Raw genomic sequence first — 20474 nt, forward strand, 5'->3', positions numbered from 1 at the left:
AATCCAAGTCAACCAAAATGCATAAAAGAAAAAGCATCAGAACATATCAAGCAAAGGGTAAACAGAAGTTTATGCTTGATTTTATTATCTTAGCAGATATGTTATATTAGCATCAGTTGGAGACTTATCTGTTCTAAAATGCACACACATTAAAGAACAAGTTAAACATGGATTGCCACTGACGTCCTGTTCCCAGCTCTTAATATTTGTGTAAATACAGGTTCTATTTTACTTCCTTACCAGTAGAGGTGAAAGTTTATACTTAATGAATTCCTGGTTCACACAATGTATTTGCTTTTAATGCTGTATCTGGTAACAAAATCTATCTGATAATTAAATTAACAGAGCTGTGATGTAAAAAGAAGCAAATAATTTTATTTTTTCCAAGTCCGGTTTGAACATTAATTACAAACTACAGATTCAGCTCAGTTGTGTGGCAGTTATGAGTGTATCAATTAAGAAGACTTAGGATGTTCTAAATAACTTACTGAACTGAGTTCTAACTAAAAACATTTCAGCCACAGCTGCTTTCATGAGTAATGCTTTCCATTCTTTTTTTGGTTAATATGGAGTCAAAGTGCATGCTGCCCAGGAGAGGAGCTGATGTATAATTCAGGATACTCTCTAAATTTCCCTTAGAAAAGGAATACTGATTAGTTGGTAAAGCCTAAAGGCCAAAAAAAAGAGAAAACCCCTGACCCATGCTTTCACCAATTCTTGTCCATCAGATAAATGTTCTCCATGTTAATGTAACTCAGAAGAAAAATATAGGTTAGGAATTATAAAAGTAAAATTGGTTTTAACATTTTCTATTTGGAAAAAAAAAACACTCCCAAGTCTGGATTTAGTTCAGCATGAAGTCTGATCTGTCTCTAGACTTTATATGAGGTCATCATGAATCTTTTTTCTCTCTATTAGAAGTGAATGAAAATGAGAGAATCAGTCTTCCTCTGCAGATTCCTTCATCAGTAGGAGATAAGTTTGGCGTGAGGAGAATCTGTACAGAATTTTGTTCATGATCATAGTGTTCGAGAGAAATTTTAGTTAACAAGTCAAAGGGAGACAGACATGAATAGAGGTGACAGTCCTCCTGTGGTTTCTTTCCACAATGCTATTATTCTGTTCTCTCCTGTCAGCACTGTAGCTAAAATGACCAGAATGCAGGATTCTTATAGAACAAAGTGTGCAGCCCAGTCCACTCCAGAGATCAGAATGCAAACCAGTTTGAGTCCAGCATCAACAACACAGGGCTCAGAAGCAGGAGAAGCGTGTGGGAGCTGAGAGCAAGCAGAGTTTGTCTTCCCAATGTTCCTGTGCAGGAAGGGGAGCACGGTATCACAGTAGCAGGCCTTGCTTTGTTTTGTGTGTTTTGTTTTTTTTTTTCCCCCCAAAATGATTTTACTCCAGAAACACTTGAAATATTTTGTCCCTGTCCTCTGGGCAGTGGATACGCTTCAGGGAATTGTGGGAGTGGCAGCTTTGTCAGCCTCTGGTGTTGGCAGGACATAGAGAGTGAACTGCACCAACCCAGGTCCCCACAGCTACAGTATCTGAGATATTCATCACAGGGAGTGCCAGAGGCATGAAGCCAACACGAGGAGGTCTCAGGCCATTGTCCCCAACAAATTATAACTAAAAGTTAAGTACTAATCAATGAAGTCTTTACCACTTTTAGAGGCATGATTTTAAATTATTTTCTACATTTTTTTTCTGACAGGTATATGGGAAAAACTTGACTCTACAGTCATTTAAGTTCAAAAATATTTTGGAACAGTGTAAGAGTGCTACTTTTGGAACAGTGAAAGAGTGCTGTTAGCTATTTCTTAGTTTGTGTTCACTTTCATCTATGCACCTGTTTAAGCCAGAAATTACATACTCCCTATCTCCTATGGTCACTGTATGTCTGCATATTGCAACCAAGCATAATTTACAGTGTTAAGTGGAATTTTACATTTAAATATCTGTAGGCAGCTACCCGAGGACAGCAGAGATGGTTCCAACTGAATGGCAGCATTAACAGTCTATCTGGTAGCAATTTTTTCTGGTTGTGTGTGAGGTATCTCATCTACTTGAAAGGTATAAGGAAAATAAGTTTTCTTGATTCTGGTGACCAAAAGGAAAGCAGATAGTGTGGATTTCTACTAAAACAAATAAGGTGGATTATTTACCTGGGTTTCTTTTAGGTACTGTTGGGGGAAGGAATTTAAGTGTAAAAAATGCATGAAGAAAAGCACCTGGAAAGGCACACAACATTAAATACCAGGAGGTTCTAAAGTGGGACATAGGCTGAGGATGAGGAATAAGCTGGTCATGATTTTTTTTTGTGAATACTTCTCAGCCAAAATTTTTTTTATTTACCGCAATTGGAACGTTCTCAGAATATGTATCTGTTTTACTGTCAGTTTCTTTGGAAAGCATCTTGGCAAAAGAGACAACCAGCTGGCCATGTGGTGCCTGCCAGCTACTCACACAGCTAGACAGGAGCCCCTGGTGGGTGCCATAAGCTTAGCCCAGGGAAGCTGCACTCAGTGTGATCCTCTGCTCCCTGGCTACATTACCTGAAAGACAAGGATGAGAAACAGGAAGAAAAAATGGGAGTTTGCTTTCTTCTGTTTAGAATGTTAATGCCAGTTAGGCTGTGCTTTTGGTTTATTTTTTAAAAGTGGAATGGTAATGGAATTACCTTGTGTAAGGTAAGCAGCACTAACAGAAAATAGTGTTACCTTGAGACAATCTATACCAAAAAAACCCCTGGGTTGTCAGACTTTCCTACTGAAATTTTACAGCTCATTGGATTGTAGATAGAAACTGAGGTTGTCCTGGCAGTCACAGTGAATGTCTCAGTCATAAAGGATAACAGATTTGATTTCGAGAGCCTTATTTTATGTAATTCTGATACAGCATTTATGAGACAATAAATGTTATATTCATCATACATAAATGATTCAATCATTAATATTTTAAAACAATTACTTGAAGGCCGGGCATCTAAAATAGTTTGGAAGTTAAAGTAGATGATTTTAATAGTGTCATTAAAATGGTTTATCTTAAAATTACTCAAAATTTGAATGAGACAGGAAATCAAATTTCAGAGCTCAAAGACAAAACCCACCAGTTCAGCTGTTGTGTCAGATTCCTATATCTGTAAAGCCTGTATCTTTGCATTCCACTAAGAGCAATGGAAACTTACAGGCACAAAGCTGGAAATTACTTATACACCCACAGGGACTAGGGGTAATCAAATGCTATATTTTGGTCTGACTCTTTATAAAGATATGTAGCTATTTATCCATGAAATATGCAAGGCTGCTAAAATAATATACAATGAGTATATTGCAGGAAGTGGAATGTTTTCTTAGCAATCTGCATAAAAGCATCAAAATATTCTCTAATTTATATACCTAAAAATTCCTAGAATAATTAATCTGTAGACAAGATAGTTATAACACTTTAAAGAATAGATTTTCTCAATTTGCATAATATCTGGCTTACATAAATTCCTTTGACATTTCAAAAATCTTTCAGAAGTGCACATGATGCTGGAAACTAAAATGTGTTTCAATACTGAGAAACTGTTACTGGATACTAAATATAGCCACAACAATCTCTGCTCTCCTGTACAACAGCAGTTTCTGACAAATGATGTTGTTCTAAACCAATTATAATTATTAAATGGAAAAAACCCACATTAATTACAGGCATCATTATCTCACTACAGCTGGGCATGCAGTTCTTCACAAAGCTCTTCCATGTAAAATAATTATCATATTATGGACTGTGGATTCAGTCAGTTCTCACAGTCCTCAAGCAAATACTTTTTTCGTGATATGGAGTCCTGACTTCAATGCAGTTGTAGATGGATGCTTTTGATTAACTGTGTTCACATCATCATTGGATGTCTCCATAAAATAATAACTTGCTGAATCAAAAGTATTTAGACTGAGTGACTGAAATTTCTTCCAGGAAAGCTGAAGGTAATATCTTTATCCTGACTTCTCAGACAGAATGAGTTCAGCTAAGAATGTTGCTAGAAATACAGGGAACTGAAAACAACAATATTTTGAGTAACTATTTGTAATAACTTTTGTCAGTATATGCATTTCTTGAGAATTTTTTGAGCTTCATATAGTAAAGATATAAAAGGTTTCAGTAAACATAAATGCTACAGAGAAAAGCTTGAAGCTGTGGTAATGGAAGAGGAAAATTAACTGTTACCAGTGATCTTAGTTCCATGATGTTTCAGTCTGCCACCTTGGATAGTAAAAGTGATGCTCTCAAGTGCCCAGTTCTTCAAATGAGAAAGCCATGAAATGCTCATTGATGTCAGCTGTTTTAATTTATTACTGCTTGACAGAAAGATTACGAACATATATTACAAAAAAATCCCATTTGACAGCAGTGATGAATTTTTTTTTGTCTCTTCCATCAGAGAAAGATAAATTTCTGTCTGACATTATCAGTTATCAAATTTGAGTTACTAGGGAGCACTGCAGTCCCTTATCTTCATAAAGAAGATGCTTCTTAGAAGTAGGAAAAATGAAATTCTGTTTTGGATTTCATTAATATGTACTTAGAGCTGATTTGCCAGAAATAATGTAATATGTACAGTTGTGAAATCCTAATTATATATTTATCATAGTATCAGTCTGGATAGAGGCTGTTTTGAGGACTTACTATTTTTTCACTTTGATCATGATTTTTACAAGTGACAGGTGATTTTGTTCATTTACTTTAGGGCTTTTATAAGACAGGTGCAGAAAATTTTCAGCAGAAATTTTAAATTTAGGGTTGCAGTTCTGTTATCAATAGCCATATACTTCTCCATCTTCTGTTGCTGGGGAGAGAATAGGGGAGTAGTGAAGGGGGAAAAAAACAACTGTGAAAACCAAAAAGGCAGACCTTCATGTCAATTAAAATTTAATGTTCTCACTTTAATTGCAACCACATTGAGCTATGGCTGAAATTAGGTTAAGTCACTGTCTTTCCTGGGCTTCTTCCCACCACTCAGAAGAGGTAACTCTGATAATTTCCTTTCCCCTTCCCTCCCCTGGCCTGACCTTCCCTTGCCTTCCCTTCTCTGACCCTTAAAGCACTGCCCCTGGATGCTGGAAGCGCAGGGAAGCACCAAGGCACACACAGTGTTGGCAGCTGTGGGCATGGCTTGTGGTCTGCTTGTTGTGATATTGCTGGGGATGACAGGGCACGCACCTCTTGTGCAGGCAGATTGCCAAGGAAAAGGCCCCATCTAGTCCCACTTTCCCAATTTCCCAGTATTGCATAGGTGAAAGCAGGAAAGGCTGAGGAAATTCATATGGAGAGATAACCCATACATTTTATATAAGGAAAGTTTTCTTATATTGAGTCTATGTTTTCCACAAGCAATTATTTTGCTAATGAAAAATGACAGGATTAAGCAACTTCTTGTTTTAGTGTCAAATCAGTGGTGGCAGTGATGTTTTGAGCATATCCAGTGCATTGAACATTTCACCTCTAATGTGGAGAGATTCGGGCGTAACAGACGTGGAATTGACCTGTGATGTTGGTGGGAGGGTGGAGATTAATTTGTGAAAGTTTCCAAAGTACCACAGTGCGATAGTGATACATTACTCTGCCCCTTTTTGGAACTGCCCTTGGCAGTACTAAGGTGGTGGGCAAGGGCTTACTTAGCTCCCGTGCATAGTCAGGAAATCAGCTGTGCCGTGGACAGACCTCTTTACCCAGGCAAAGTTTATCAGCTTGCTAAAAAAGTCACACAAGGGCGAGATGAACGCAATCACCCTGGAGAGTAAATGGAAGTTAATGAAAGAAGAGCTAATACAAAAATCTGAGATCTGTATCTCTGTTCATTCATGTCTTACTATCTTTTATTCACACAGTCTTTTCAGCAGTTCCAAAACTCCTACACTTCGTTCTTCCACTTTGTGTGCTGGTCCAATATTATTCCTTTTCTTATCAGCTAGTGATCATAATTTGTGTATTATTTGTCTTTTTGCTTTTGGTTATAATACCAAATTTGTTCAGTGAAGGCAGGTAAAAGTGTTTGAGCTGCTACAAATAGAAGCCATTATAAAAACCTTGTAAGAATGATAATGAACTGGAGGAGGTTTGCATTTTCTTTTTTCTTCTTTTTCTAAGTGGCTTTTAGGTGTGTTGAACTTGATAAAGAGGAGATCCTGTTTGGCGGGTACTCTGCTGTTACAATTTCTGCAGGCTGTGGGAATGAGGGAGGGCATTGCAATTCTATATATAAAGCATCCAAGCTTGAAGAGGGCAGCCTAGAAAGTGGCAGCATTAGCACTGCCCTCTTGGAACGGAGGGGAGCACTGAGAACACTGCCCAGGCAGGGCGTGCATCATGCTCCCAACACTGGTACTGCTCATCTTCTGCAGTTTCCTGCACTCTGCCGGTAAGTCCGAGGTGCCTGGGCTCCTCTTGGTCCATGGTTTGAAGGAAAATTGTAGTGTGGCATCACTTGAGGTTCAGGTTTTGTTCTCCTTTCCCACAAATGGCAGAATTCAGTTTACACATTTTCTTCTCTTTTGCTTCATCTTAAAACACAATAGGTTATTTAATAAATACATGGCTGAAATAAAATAATTCATTCTTCACTATTTCAGAAAGTTGATCACTGATTTGTTGGATTCTTCTCTAAAACTCATTCCCTAGTTACAGAGAATATTTTTAATGGACTTTTGTTGTATTTCCAAGTTGCCATGTGCCTTCCTCTTTCAGATGTTCATGATCCGGTGTCCTAGTGATGTCATTGCAGATATATATTGTATATCTTCTGTGTAGAGTGATAATCAAAATCATTTTTCTTTGTTATGTGAACTGAAAAAAGCATTAAGTATGAGCTATGTGATGACATATGTATTTCTTTTTTGAAGAATGATGTGATAGAAAGAATCCTATGCTGGAAAACAGGCAAATAAATGATTCTATTCTAAAACTTTTACATGATTCTCGATGTATTCCTCCATATATTACTCAGTACAATCCTTCAGTCTTTCTGAGAAGTCTGTCTTACTTTTTTGATCCAACACACCTGTATACCAGATGAATGTGTAATTTCTGAAAGAAGATTTCATAGGTAAGTTCATTGGCTCTGTAGCTACTCAACTACCTTACTCATTATTCCTCCTGTCCTGTTATCAGTGGATTTTTTGAGAATAAGTCCTTTCTGCCATGGTTTGGCACGGCTTAAGATTATTTTTTTAATCTCTTCTATATATTCTCGTTAATAACCAATTACAGTTAGAATTTCAAGAAAAGATTTCAAGCTGCTAAAAAGCATACTTCACATCAGGTGAAACAAAGTTAAATTTATTTCTTCTGTGTTGTGTTTACAACATTTAATGAATCATGTAGTTCAAATTGCATGGGGACATTTATTGCTCTTAAATCACTGACTTAAACTGTAGCATGAAAATAATTAAAATATAAGCAACTCAACCCTTTAGTAGACTCTCAGAGCCAATTTCTAACCTCAGCTGTATTGTTAAAAATCAGGTGTAACTCCATTCACTGTATCAACACCACTGTACCAATATCAAGTCAAGTACCTGAACATAGGTCCTAACCCCAAGTTTTGCTGTCTGCAAGAGCAAAATCTTCATCTACATGACTTCCTGTTTTAGATAATAGATGTATTGCTATAAATACTTGCAATCAAATGGAAAAATGCTGTAGAAACTTACACAGACACAAGCTTTACCTATAAACCTGGCAATCCCAAATCAGAATTTTTTCTACAAAAGACTAAGTTGAATTTAAAGATAAAAACCCTAGAAGCAGGATCTAGAAAATTCTTACAGAGCAGTTTTCTTTTTTGGGATATGTCAATATTTCAGGTCCTTGGAATGCCTCACAAGATTGGAGACTGTGAAAACAAACAGATTTCATTCTGTCAAGGAAACATTTGAAATCATGCAATTTTTGGATGTTGATTTGTACGTTCTTAAATTGAGCAACATGCAGGGTGCTCATTATTTGGAACTCTAGGTCCAAATGCTGTATCCTTAGAATTAGTCAGACCAAAGCTAGGACTTAATTGTCTTCTTCATGGATCTGTATCCAAATTCTGTACCTTGAGTCTGTCTCTAGGTAGAAATGTAAATATTGATTTTAAGGACATATATTTGATTATTGGATGTGAAATCTGATGGAAAGTGATAACAAGAAAATCAGTAAACATGCTTGAGTAAAAACAAATCTGGAGAAGCTTAAAACCTGATTAAAACTGTTAGTTCTAGCCTTTTCTTAATAAGAGGTGCTGATTCATTGATTAAATCAAGGCTTCACCCCTTTAGCAATTTCAGTAAAAGTGCATGGATCCTTTTGAGATGTTTGTGTATTATCATACTTTTCCTTACGAAGTATGTAACTAGGAAGTTACACACTTTTGATTTATGCTGTTCACCTGTCTATGTAAGAGACAAAGGGAGGTAAAAATTTCATACTGAAGAGAAATCTTCGTGAGCATGGGCAACTGATAACTCATGTTACAGCTACAGCTTTACCAGTACCCTCAGTGTTAAGTTTAATTTTAGGCTTCTATCATTTGTTTTAAAGCTCTTGTCCTTTCCAGAACATCTGACATTTCAACATTTCTGTTTGTCTCCGATTAGAAGAGAAAAACTGAACTCTTTACAAAACAGAGATTTTAAATTTTTTCTGCAAGTTGGAAGTACAAAGATTTCATTTCAATGTTTTGTTTTCATTTGTTTATCTGATGTGAAATACTTTGATTGAAGCCATTACAACATAAAATTGTATTTTCCCATAGGGATGTTTAATAGTAACCAGACTATAGGAACACAATTACTTGTTTCTTCATAGTAAATCATGTTCCCTGGTTTGTACTGTTGCCATGAACTAGACAGGCTGACCACACAGTAACTGCACTTCAATAGATATCATTCTCAAGGAAGTTGGCCAGCTGGAGAAGAGTGGGAATTGGAACTTAAACCCTCCTTTAGCCAAGAAAAGCGAAACTCTGGTTAAAGTTCTACTGAGATAATTCAAAATAATTATTTAATGTTATTTCTCAAATGAAAACATAATACTTGCAGTAATAGTAAAATGTCAGAAAGGAAGATTTCAGTACTTCAGAAATTTCGTTTAACACTAGGACAGACTTTTAAATGAAAAAATCTTAAATGATTGCAAAATACAACTTCTGCATAGCCATAGTACTTGCTACTTCAGAGTTAAGTGTGAGAAAAAGAATGTACATACTGAGAATAATTACTGTACTGTAATTAGTATAATAGTTTGATCTCACAGGATACTGGTTGGCAGATAGTCAGCAAATGGCTCTGTATTTGTTTTATTAGCTAGTCTTTGGGCAAAAACTTAAAGTGGATTTCATATCCATAGTTATTTTCAATCTAACCCTTCTACACCTCCATATAATCCAGGATGATTATTATGCTCAAATTTAGTCTAAATACCAAACCTGAAGTACGTGTTAAATTTTGCTCTGCTTAGATGCTTGAGTTTGAAAAGCTATCAAATAAGCTTTGTAAACTGATTTGTCTTTTCTAATCGAAAATATTTGTCCATTAGACATTTTGTTTTACATCACGCTCTCTAGATAGATCTGACTTGAAGTAATATTTTAGGCATATTTTCAGTTCCTGAAAATCTAATATCCTTGGAAGGCAGCTGTTACACACTTCTAAATCCCATTCATGTAGTGTTTGAAGTTTAGGATTAAACTGTAACGATTGGAAAACTGTAAAGCCAACAATTATAGATTATTGAACAAATGCACATGTTAAAATCCAGGCATTCAAAAAAGGCAGCAGGAACTCTGGGCATGAGGAGTGTTAGCTGGAAAGCCACAAACTGACCGTTCCTTTTTGTGGTGTACTTACTGTGATGCACGGATCACTAGGAACTTGGAAGGAGCATGCTGGATTTTGGAAATGCCTACTGAGTTGCAGGCCAACCATGGCAAAATCTCAAACAATTATTGGCCAGTGCTGACCAGTTCTAGACAGCAAGGCAGTGTGAGTAGGATTAAAATGATTTTGTGATGAGTGTGTCGTTCAATGTGGGAATGGCTGAGATAAAAGCCATTTTATGCTATTAGAACAATTAGGGTGGGAGCACTTTGTCACTGAATTTGTGTCCTTGATTTATTTCCCTTATGCCTAAATATTCATTGTATACAATTCTACCAGTGTAGTATTTTAGCTCTTAGAAACTTAGATTAGTTTATTCAAATAACATCTTTTTTCAGCAAGTACTGTTTCTTAGAAGAATTGAGGTATAGACTGAAGGGAATATTGGAGATGTCTGGATCTGGGATCCAAAGCAAAAGGATGTGCTGAAACACTCAGTTCCAGAATTCCCTCTTGTGCTTTCACCTAGCCTGACATAAAAGGCAGAACCTCACCTGTTTTCCTGCAGCCCTTGAGGGAGCACATGGCAAATACTACCTCACGTTCAGCAGCACAGCATGGAATTGGCTGAGAGTCTGCTACAGCTGGTGAGCTCCCTGGAGGCTTCCCCTCACTGCAGTATCCAAGGAAGCAGCAGCACCCTGCAGAGCTGTAGTGTATATATAGATATTTGTGGGGATTTGGCCTGGCTTATTTGATGAAAAAACCTTCTGCTACAGCATTTTCTATGTTGCAAAATATCCTAAACATGTAATAGAGAATTACATGGGTTCTACAAGATACTTGCTTCTTCTACACAAGAAATAGCAGATATGAGAAAATTTAAAAATGAATAACACATTTCTGAAGCACCTCAGGTCTTTATTCCTGCATCTTATGTATAGGTTTTTGCCACCCAGCTATTGCCTCTGAGAGCTCACTCCAGCAGTGCTGGAGGAAACACTGGGTGAAAGAGCCTTTGGGTATATGTGAGAACGTGGAGCAGTTCTGCTCATGCGGCAGGTCTGTCTTTGACATGGAAAATGAACCACACTGCACTCAGCATTTGCTCGACGCTCCTGGGCTTCTCCTAACCAAACCAGGCTTTGTGGAGAGGTGTGTGGAAGGGAGCAGGTGACAGCTTGCATCATTCTGCCTTAATGTGAACAGAAACTATGCCTGGGATTTCCTGCTCTTCAGCTCCACATCCCACGGTTATTGTGAAGAGCACACAGGACAATACTTTCCCCATATTTTCACACTTTTGGCTATTCCTTCCATTACTTCTACCCAGATGGTGAAAAAATAACTCAAAAACATGAGGAAAGATTTATCCTTTTTTTTAACAGGAACATGGGATTTGAGTATGAAGTATAGGAGCTCTCATATTGCATAGGATTTCTGGCAAATTTTGGAAACATTTGTCTGATGCAGAAGAATTTCCTATTACCTAATTATGTAACAGGAATTATGTGATTTTCCATTATAATTGTCATTAATATTTGTGTAACAGTGCACAATTCCTGTGTTCTGGCCCTGCTTTGACTTGCAGCATGCTTAAAAGAAAATAAATATACAAATATTCAACTTCTTTTGCTCAGAGGATAACTTCATTGTGTTGTCTTTTTCCTTTCACAGCTTTTGAAGGAAATTATTGGTCCCCCATTCTTCTCCAAAAACAGAAAGAATCTCTGCAAAGAAGTAAGTGTCTGACCTGGTTTTTAATGTTTGCATTCAAGTGTGAGTGACAACTCTATTCAGTATCAAGTCCATATTGCAGAAGGCACTGTACAAACCACATAATAAAAATAAGTCTTTGCCTCAAGGACCATATGTTTTGAAGCATTAAATTTTAGAAATTACAAAAGAAGACTTCGCATGTAAAAAGATTGTAAAATGTGTTGTCTCACTGTGGTAAGTTGTAAACTAAATGGAAAGTGCTTTAGTGTGCCATGCTGAGGTTTTGATGCCTAAGGATAGAAACTGTGAGCAGTTTAATAGCCTTCCACATTTAGAAATATGCTATTGGGGTAACTTGTGTGATAAGTTTCATTTTCATTCCTACATATTACTGCCTAATTCTATCTAAAAATTTAGGATATTAATTCTTTTGATATTGCAAAATCCAGGAAACTAAATAAAGCTCATCCTCCATATAGATTAGCTCTGTGACTGATTTTAAAGATTTCAGGTTAAAACAAACTTAGATGCAAATGGACAGTCGGAGTGTGGAATGCTTCTTCCTCACCTTTATATCCAGCAGCCAGAGTGGGGTCAGAGCAGGACAGATCTCTGCTGCAGTGTTCAGCTGTGCCAGCTGCTGCCACTCTTCTGGTAGCTTTCCAGCAGTTTTCCCTTAACTCCAAATAATGGCTTGTGTGCATCCATCCAAACCTGTATGCAAAATGAGCTCCAGCCACCTACTTACTGTAATTTGTGCTAGTCCTTCTGAGTCTGAAAAATACAAATAGTGAGGTACTACTACTATCTTACTTGTACAAAACAATGTGCAATGCCAAAACAAACACACAAAAAGGCATATTATAGCTTTAAAATATTTAAAATATTAGCTATCAGAAGTATGGTTGGAAAGGCAGGTATCCTTAAAATGTTAATTCATAATTAAAGTGTAATGGTAAATTTTGACTGTGGTTATTGTGGAATTTTCTGCTACAAAGAAATTTTGGTTCACTTCAAAATGATGGTGGACAAGGACTTGCAAGCCAGAGCACAAGGGAGGGGTAAGCAGAAGAATCTCAATAGCCTCACATAATTCCCTGAACTGAAAATAATTGGAGACTGAGGGAATGTCTCTGGAAGTACATAGGCCTGATCTGATGGTAGTCTTCCCTTGGGCAGGCTATTAATGGTCACTGCTGGAAATAAATTACAGAGCTACATCAACCCTTAGGCAGAACCAACACACTTTTTCACATGTCCTTTTCTGAAGAAATGTGAGGCACTGACTTCTAAATTTAAGTTAATTCAATAGTCTTCTAGTTTTCCATGTCCATGGCAAGAAGGAATGAATGTCATCATGCTAACATGATATATGTTACGGGATATGATGTTACTCTGCTACAGGAATACAGAAGGCTATGGCCCTTTTGAAAACACAAAAATTTTCACAAGACCCTTTCTAAAATAAGTAAAAATATCAGTCACTAATATTCTCATTTTTTCTATCTTATTCTGTATACAGACAATCTTCCTAGTAATTCATAATTTTAATGTTTTACACTAAAATATCATGCTTTACTTCTGCATACCATTAAAAGCAATTATCTGTACTCAAAAGCTTTTTACATATCAGTGGTTGAATGAAATTCTTTATCCAATTTGGAGAAAATGGGAGGGGTAGAACAAAAATAATGATATCAAATAAAAATGTATTGGAATAATAATTTCTTTAGGTAGAAGAAACAGAGTGGCTTGAATTAGGAGAATTCTTATTCAGTATAAGCATGGAAAAGCTACATGAAGTTCATCCTTAAAAGTAAAAAATAGTTGAAAGACTTTTAATCTGGCAAAAAATTCTCAAGTATTGAGGAACCAGGAAATCATCGCTGTCTGCTCTTACAACAAGAGAAACAGTAGAGCATGGATATAGACTAATTAAAAGAAAATCCCTAGATATTATTTACTAAAAGCTGAACTCAAAAGACAAACACATAATCTGGATTTAAACTTCCTTGAGTTATTGACATTCCCATTTGTTGTTTTTCTTTGATAAGATTAAATTAAAACAAATACAGTGACCGTGCTCCTGTATTTATTGAAAGGGGCACCTCTTGAACTCTGACCAATCATTGACCATTGACTCTGGGCAATCATTCCTTGGCACACTCTGGGATTTGGTGGTCAGTGTCATTCAGGCACAGTATATTAAACCAGCTGGACTTGGGCATGAAGGATCAATGATAACAATCAGCCAATTCCTATTTTCCAGTCAGACCTTCAGGACAGAACAGAAGTGTGGAAGAGGAGTACTTTTTGCCAGCAGGTAACATTGGGAAACAGTATTTTCTGCATGACCTGGATAAAACCAGTAGCATTCTGCAGTTATTCGATCTCTCCTTTACAGTTAAAAGAGATGTTTTGGCTTTAAAACAAGAAATATAAATTGCATGTAGACTTTGATAAACTTATGTGATACTTTGTAATTCTAAGATATATGCTAAGACACCTAAGCTTCATATGATTCCATAAGCAAAAATAATTAAAAAATGAAAGCAACAATCTGGAAGTCAAGCAACAATCAGCAAGTCTGGAAATACAAAACTGAGGACATGATTTTAGGTACTTCAATAAAATTACCAGCTTCAGAGGGACTGTTCAGATGGTGTAAGTAGGTGCAGAACTATTTAACAGCACGTGCTGGAGTTGTATCTCTTCTTTTTGGTCTCATTTCCACATCTGAAAATTTGTCTCTTCAGATGAACATTCCAGACTTCTTAAAATCTGAACATTCTTTACTTCTTAAAAATTAAAATTTATTAAAATAATCTGTATATTTATAATAATGGCTGGAACTTTGTCACACGAGTACACAGCTGAGAGAGTGTGGAATTACAAGTTGGGCTTTGAAGACTGGATATCTGGTGATTGACTGTGCAGTTAATCATGATATAGTAATGCCATAGCTTGGTAAATGCTGTGCTTGTGATGTTAAAGCTCTGTCCACTAGCAAGCTGTCACCTTTGCAAACAGATCTAGCAGACTGAAATAAGAAGGCAAGTCTTTTTATTACCCATAGGAATTGAAAGGGTTATTCCCAAGCTAGGAAGTTAGGGAATTCTCCTCTGCTTAAAGTAAATGAGAATATTACTCTCACTCCTGATATTGTTTCACTTCCTGACTTGAGATAAAATTTTGAGATTACAAAAGAAAAGAAAAAGCCAAACAGAGAGCTGGAAGGTTGTTTACAGAATTTATCTGAGCATAAGCTTAATAGCTCGTCCTAGTATTTATATTTGAAATGCTAATCAGAATGAGCAAATATGCTAAATCCATGTTTCTTTTCTCTTTTATAGTTTTGGGCAAGGATTCCTGTTCTACCTGGGGAGGAGGGCATTTTTCAACCTTTGATAAATACCAGTATGACTTCACTGGGACTTGCAACTACATCTTTGCAACTGTATGTGATGAGACCAGCCCAGACTTCAACATTCAGTTCCGTCGTGGGCTGGACAAAAAAATTGCAAGGATCATTATTGAGCTTGGACCTTCTGTTGTCATTGTTGAGAAAGGCAGCATTTCTGTCAGGAGTGTTGGGTAAGATTCTGCCATGACTGGGGCATGAAGTGTTTAGAGAAGGGAGGGAGTTATGTATAACAGGTGCAGGGAGTTATATAGCACAACTGGTTTGTGTCAAAAAATGAATTATCATATTACTAAAGGTAACACACCTAACTGGACTCTACTCCCATTGCTTCCCATCAAGCACTCACACTCTACAACAGTCTCTTAATGGTTTCTCTGATCTTGTCAGTTTTCAGTCATGATTCTTATATTAAAATATTAAAACTCCACAGACTCTCCTCAGGATAATCAGTGTTAGTTTCACCACACCAACTTCATGGTTCTTGAAACATATTAGAGCATATAGCTCTGCTCTAATGAAACCAAACTAAATGAAGACGCCACGTCCTGTGCAAACATTGTCAGTAGTGTAGAATCACTATGCATTTTTTGGTGATCCTACATCCTACTATGAAACTGCTCATGTGGATTTTCAATCAACAGAAACTTTTATGTGTTTTGAAATGTCACAGTTAAAAAGGAAAAAAAATCTGTTTCATGTTGCTGCAAGTACTCAGACTGGGTGTGTATCATATCCAAAATAAATAACTAATACCTGCATTATCTTGCTGCAAGGTTGGTTTCTCTTCTCACCTTATTTCAGTGTCATTCAGTTGCCTTACACCAGCAATGGAATCCAGATAGCACCTTATGGACGCAACATCCGCCTGGTAGCCAAGCTGATGGAGATGGAACTGGTGGTCATGTGGAACAATGATGACTACCTCATGGTTAGTAAAATGTTCTCATAGAGCAGAGAAGGAAATTCTTACTGATTTACTGGAATGGCAAGGACTCTCTGAATTTAATGGATGCTGTTGCATGTATTTAATATTTTGATATTTATTCTTTTCCTGTTTTATCCATTCCTCTTGAAATAAACAACTTTGCATATTACTTTCCCTTGCAGCATTGGTAGTTAGCTAAAGCCATGAGTGCTGAGATTTGTGGATCACACATTTTAATCTTTCCTTAGGGTGTTCCAGCAGCTGCAATCTTTTTCTTAAGATATGTTTTTTAAAGTTGTTTAGAACATAATACTGTATGTCATAGTTTAGTCTTTTTTATTGGGCTTCCCTGGGACTTCTTTTGGTTTCAAATATTGAGTTCTTCTACCAGTTTATTTTTTCTTTCCTATTTTTCAGTCTTTTCAGGTTTTCCCTTTAAAATCTCTATTACATTTTCTCAGTGTGACCTGTGATGATATTGCCACAAAAGACCCTGAATTCTAAATTGTTTGATAAAACAAGGAGATGTAAATTGTCTGGGAGATTTATCAGCATTATTATCACATATATAAGAGAAAATGCTACTCTGATGGATTAATCTGACTATACAAAGAATATGATTTTATTTCTCTGATCTAAGATTTTCATAATAATTAATTGTAGGCAGTAGTAGCACTACCATTTTAGTCTCCAGAATAATAGAGGACTGAATAACCTTCTTATGAAAATAGATTTTCTTACTGTAGCTTTAAGTTTCTTAAGACACCTGAAACTCATACTGTGTCAACAAAGATATTAGTAAGGCTTCAGCATTATTTTCTTTTTTTCCTGGCTCTTTAGAATGTTATCCCCCCTCAATTCTCTGTCTCTTCAAATCTTACCCTTTTTATTAAATACTAATTAAAAAAATCATTATTTGCCTATTGGGAAAAGACTTCACTGCTTAAAAAATTCTTACTCCAAAACACTCACTGAAATTAATGAGAAGAATCACTTTTAACTGGGTGCTTGAACTGAATGTGTTTAAGAAAGTTATTGCTGTATAGATAATTTTACTTAGGGTGATGCTTTAAAATGTTTTGTTGTATTTTATTTTAGGTTTTGGCTGAAAAAAAATACATGGGGAAAACATGTGGAATGTGTGGGAACTATGATGGTTATGAATTGAATGAATTTGTCCGTGAAGGTAAGAGACAAGGGTATTTCAGAAAGGAGGAGCACGAGTTAAAGTGAATCAAGGTGAAAATTGAATACTGCGATAGCATTGCTGTGTTTCAGAATTGAGTAAAGCAGTCCCATGGGGCACCAACATACCTCATATGATTATGCTACACTCTGTTATCTGCTATGAGCATAACATAATGGGTTCCTCACACAAGTGATAAGGACTCTTATCTTTTAGAAACAGGTGGTAAGGATCACACTCTCCTGACTTCCACGAGAGGCAGTTGTTATCATTGGGAAAATTAACTAGTAGGACATTTAACAGTCAAAGAGTAAAATCTCAGTTTTGCTGCATCACAGCAACAAGTAAACAAATCAATGCAGTCTTTTTCCTGACAAATTATAACCCTTTATTTTCCAGGTAAATTGCTGGATACATATAAATTTGCTGCATTACAAAAAATGGATGACCCATCAGAGATCTGCCTGTCCGAGGAGATACCAATTTCTGCTGTTCCTCACAAAAAATATGTAAGAAAGATCTTGTTGGCTTCTCTGCAGCATGATTCTTAGCAGGGGGCAAGATAGATAGAAATCAACAACAGGGAGACAGAGGTTTCATAGAAATTACTTCCATGAAAACGTGTACAGTCAACATCTGTATAGCATGATATGAGAAAGAAAAGGAGTTTTTGAATAAAAAACACATTTGAAAAAAGGGCCAGAGGCAATTTTGAGGATAGATTTAAATCACTCATAAAAATCAGCCTGCATTTAGCTCAGAACTTTCTGGAATTTCAGGCAGGTCATCACAGGAAATTCATGGAAACCAGTGAAGCTTTAAGAACTTTTTATATAGCACCTGGAGACCTGGCACTAGAAGCTGTACAGATTTGAAGATACTCATAATGCCTACGACATATTGCCAGACAGCAGCACTGATAACAGGGACAACCACCATCAACTGCTATCACTTACAGTTCTAAATGAACAGAAAGTCAGTGTGCCTGAGAACCTTGGAGACCTTATACTGCAGTAGGCACCATGACAGGCAACACAAACTTACAGGGGAACAGAAATGCACCAAGTCTGTGCTCAAAGAGGAATTAATTTTCTGATCTTCATATCTGGGATGTTTTTTATGGAACATGTTGTCTCATGTTTGCCATGAGACAACACATTTCCTGTGTGTAATGTTGTCAGCCATTTTTAGGGGGGCTGATGGCAAAGAAAGTGACTTAATTTTCAACATAATGAGAAGTGGAATTATTTCAATATATCAAGTTCTTTCTATTGTACAATGAATTTATATTCCCTTCTACCTATGAATTTCTCATGCATTTTAAGTCAAAAATCCATTATAAAACTCTAGGGGGAAAAGCAAACAAACCAACAAGGAAATAATAACTAACAGTGTGGTTTTCATATGAAGGAAGCACCACCAGGAACAGTATTCTTTCTCTTTTTATTCAGGCCATGATCTGCTCTCAGCTACTTAATTTGGTGTCACCAGCCTGCAGTGTGCCCAAGGATAGGTTTGTCATTCGTTGTCAGCTTGATATGCAGGACTGCAGTGAGCCAGGGCAAAACAACTGCACTTGCTCTACACTGTCAGAGTATTCCAGGCAATGTGCCATGTCCCACCAAATGGTGTTCAACTGGAGAACTGAAAACTTCTGCTGTAAGTTCAAATGGTTTATTCATGAGAGACTGTGCTTAACTTTTCTGTGTCTTAAATAGAGAAATAATGATGATAACTGGAATATTTTAAAAAGTCTCTACTGTCTTTAATCAAACAAATTATTTTCTGCAGAGAACAGTGGTCTTTGATAAAGCTGTAAGGAGAGCAGGGAAACTTCAAAAAGAAGGAAGCTCAAAACATATCTTCTGTGTCTAGATCAGTGACAATAAAACAGATGAACATTCACCAAGTGAAAACTGTTAAACTTCTCAAACTTCCTACAGGAGGCTGCTTGCTCCAAGAACAGTTTTCTTATTAATGTACTTGGAAAAGTAGCCAGTGAAGAGAGAGCACTTTCAAATAGCCCCTGAAGTCTTTGAACCTTTTTGCTAATAATTGCCATAGCTCCCTTTATTCAAAGATGATTTTCAGTAGTCCATTTTCAGATGTTCAACCTTCTTATTTATAATGACTGATTGGGAGTCAAACCTTGAAGTACTACAGAAAATCTGATTGTTGGTACTTCATTAGGCTGCAGTATGGGCTGTTTGCCATTCTCCAAGCTTCTGAAAAAGTGTTTCCAATTTTTTGGGTAAGAAAAATGAAAGAAAGCCAGAGTGAATATATGGTGGTAACAAATACTGAAATGATGAAATGAATATTGAGGCAGGATAAAAGAATGTTAGTGTCAGAAATCAGAAGATCTTTTCCTTGCTAGGTAGCAGATTAAATATTCTATGTTTACACTTTAAAAATCTTAACACTCCCACTCTTTGTTGCAGCTGTGGGAAAATGTTCTGCAAACCAAATCTATGAGGAATGCGGTTCTCCGTGTATTAAAACCTGTTCCAACCCAGAGTACAGCTGTTCCAGTCACTGTACTTATGGCTGCTTTTGTCCAGAAGGTATCATTTCATCATATTCTTAATGGATCACACAAATGGTTTTTGCACATATCCAGTCAAGTGGAATGGAGTGCTTAATAATGAACTAGCTGTGCATTTCAGGGCATTGTGCTGCTAGAACTGCTCTTTCTCAGGTAACATAATGTAACTGGAGTCTTGAGTAATTGTGGTCCTTCAAGATGGTTGGTCACTCTTCACAAGAGCAGAGCTATGAATACATTTTCCTCACAAGACCATGGTTTTTGATGGGATAAAGATATGACATCTGCTTAAAGTTCTTTACTTAAATACATTGATCTGGCACAAGGAAGAGGTAGCATACTTCAGAGGATTTCTGCATTATGGGAATTTTAAATTCCTTTAAAAATAATTCAAGATTAACTCATTACAGAAATTGTGATTATTACTATCATTTGCATTTCAAAATAGGACAATTAACTGCGCTTTCATATGACAAAGTAGTCAAAAGCTGTTGTCGCTTGTGAATATTCAGTTTCATTTTAATTAGGAGAAAATTTCCTGCATGTTACATCTGAGTATGGGCACTAGCAGTGCAAGAATAGCATTCTCAGGCTAATTTCAGAAAGCACTCACACCATAATAACTGTAGTGCTAAATGAGGATGGAGAAAAATGTTTTATTTTCTTTGGCAGGAACGGTTCTTGATGATATCTCGAAGAATCGGACATGTGTTCACATTAGCCAGTGTCCATGTACACTGAATGGGAAAACATATGCTCCTGGTGAGACAATGAAAGCAGCTTGTAGGACCTGGTGAGTAGCAACAGGTACTTCCATGAGAGAATAA

At 36.7% G+C, this 20474-nt stretch overlaps 1 protein-coding gene across 1 annotated transcript in view; it reads left to right on the forward strand.

The window, feature by feature from the left end:
• The first annotated feature begins 6354 nt into the window (after positions 1–6354).
• The window catches only part of MUC6 (mucin 6, oligomeric mucus/gel-forming), a 41896-nt gene continuing 27776 nt past the window's right edge, over positions 6355–20474 (forward strand). The window contains exons 1-9 of the mRNA XM_039728462.1: positions 6355–6406; positions 11526–11588; positions 14921–15161; positions 15793–15919; positions 17015–17102; positions 17502–17611; positions 18554–18761; positions 19544–19666; positions 20320–20440. Coding sequence (XP_039584396.1) covers positions 6355–6406; positions 11526–11588; positions 14921–15161; positions 15793–15919; positions 17015–17102; positions 17502–17611; positions 18554–18761; positions 19544–19666; positions 20320–20440 — 1133 coding nt within the window. The remainder of the gene's footprint in view (positions 6407–11525; positions 11589–14920; positions 15162–15792; positions 15920–17014; positions 17103–17501; positions 17612–18553; positions 18762–19543; positions 19667–20319; positions 20441–20474) is intronic.

The sequence above is a fragment of the Passer montanus genome, unplaced genomic scaffold (genome assembly GCF_014805655.1).
Source record: "Passer montanus isolate IOZ18808 unplaced genomic scaffold, ASM1480565v1 scaffold65, whole genome shotgun sequence".
Lineage (NCBI taxonomy): Eukaryota > Metazoa > Chordata > Aves > Passeriformes > Passeridae > Passer > Passer montanus.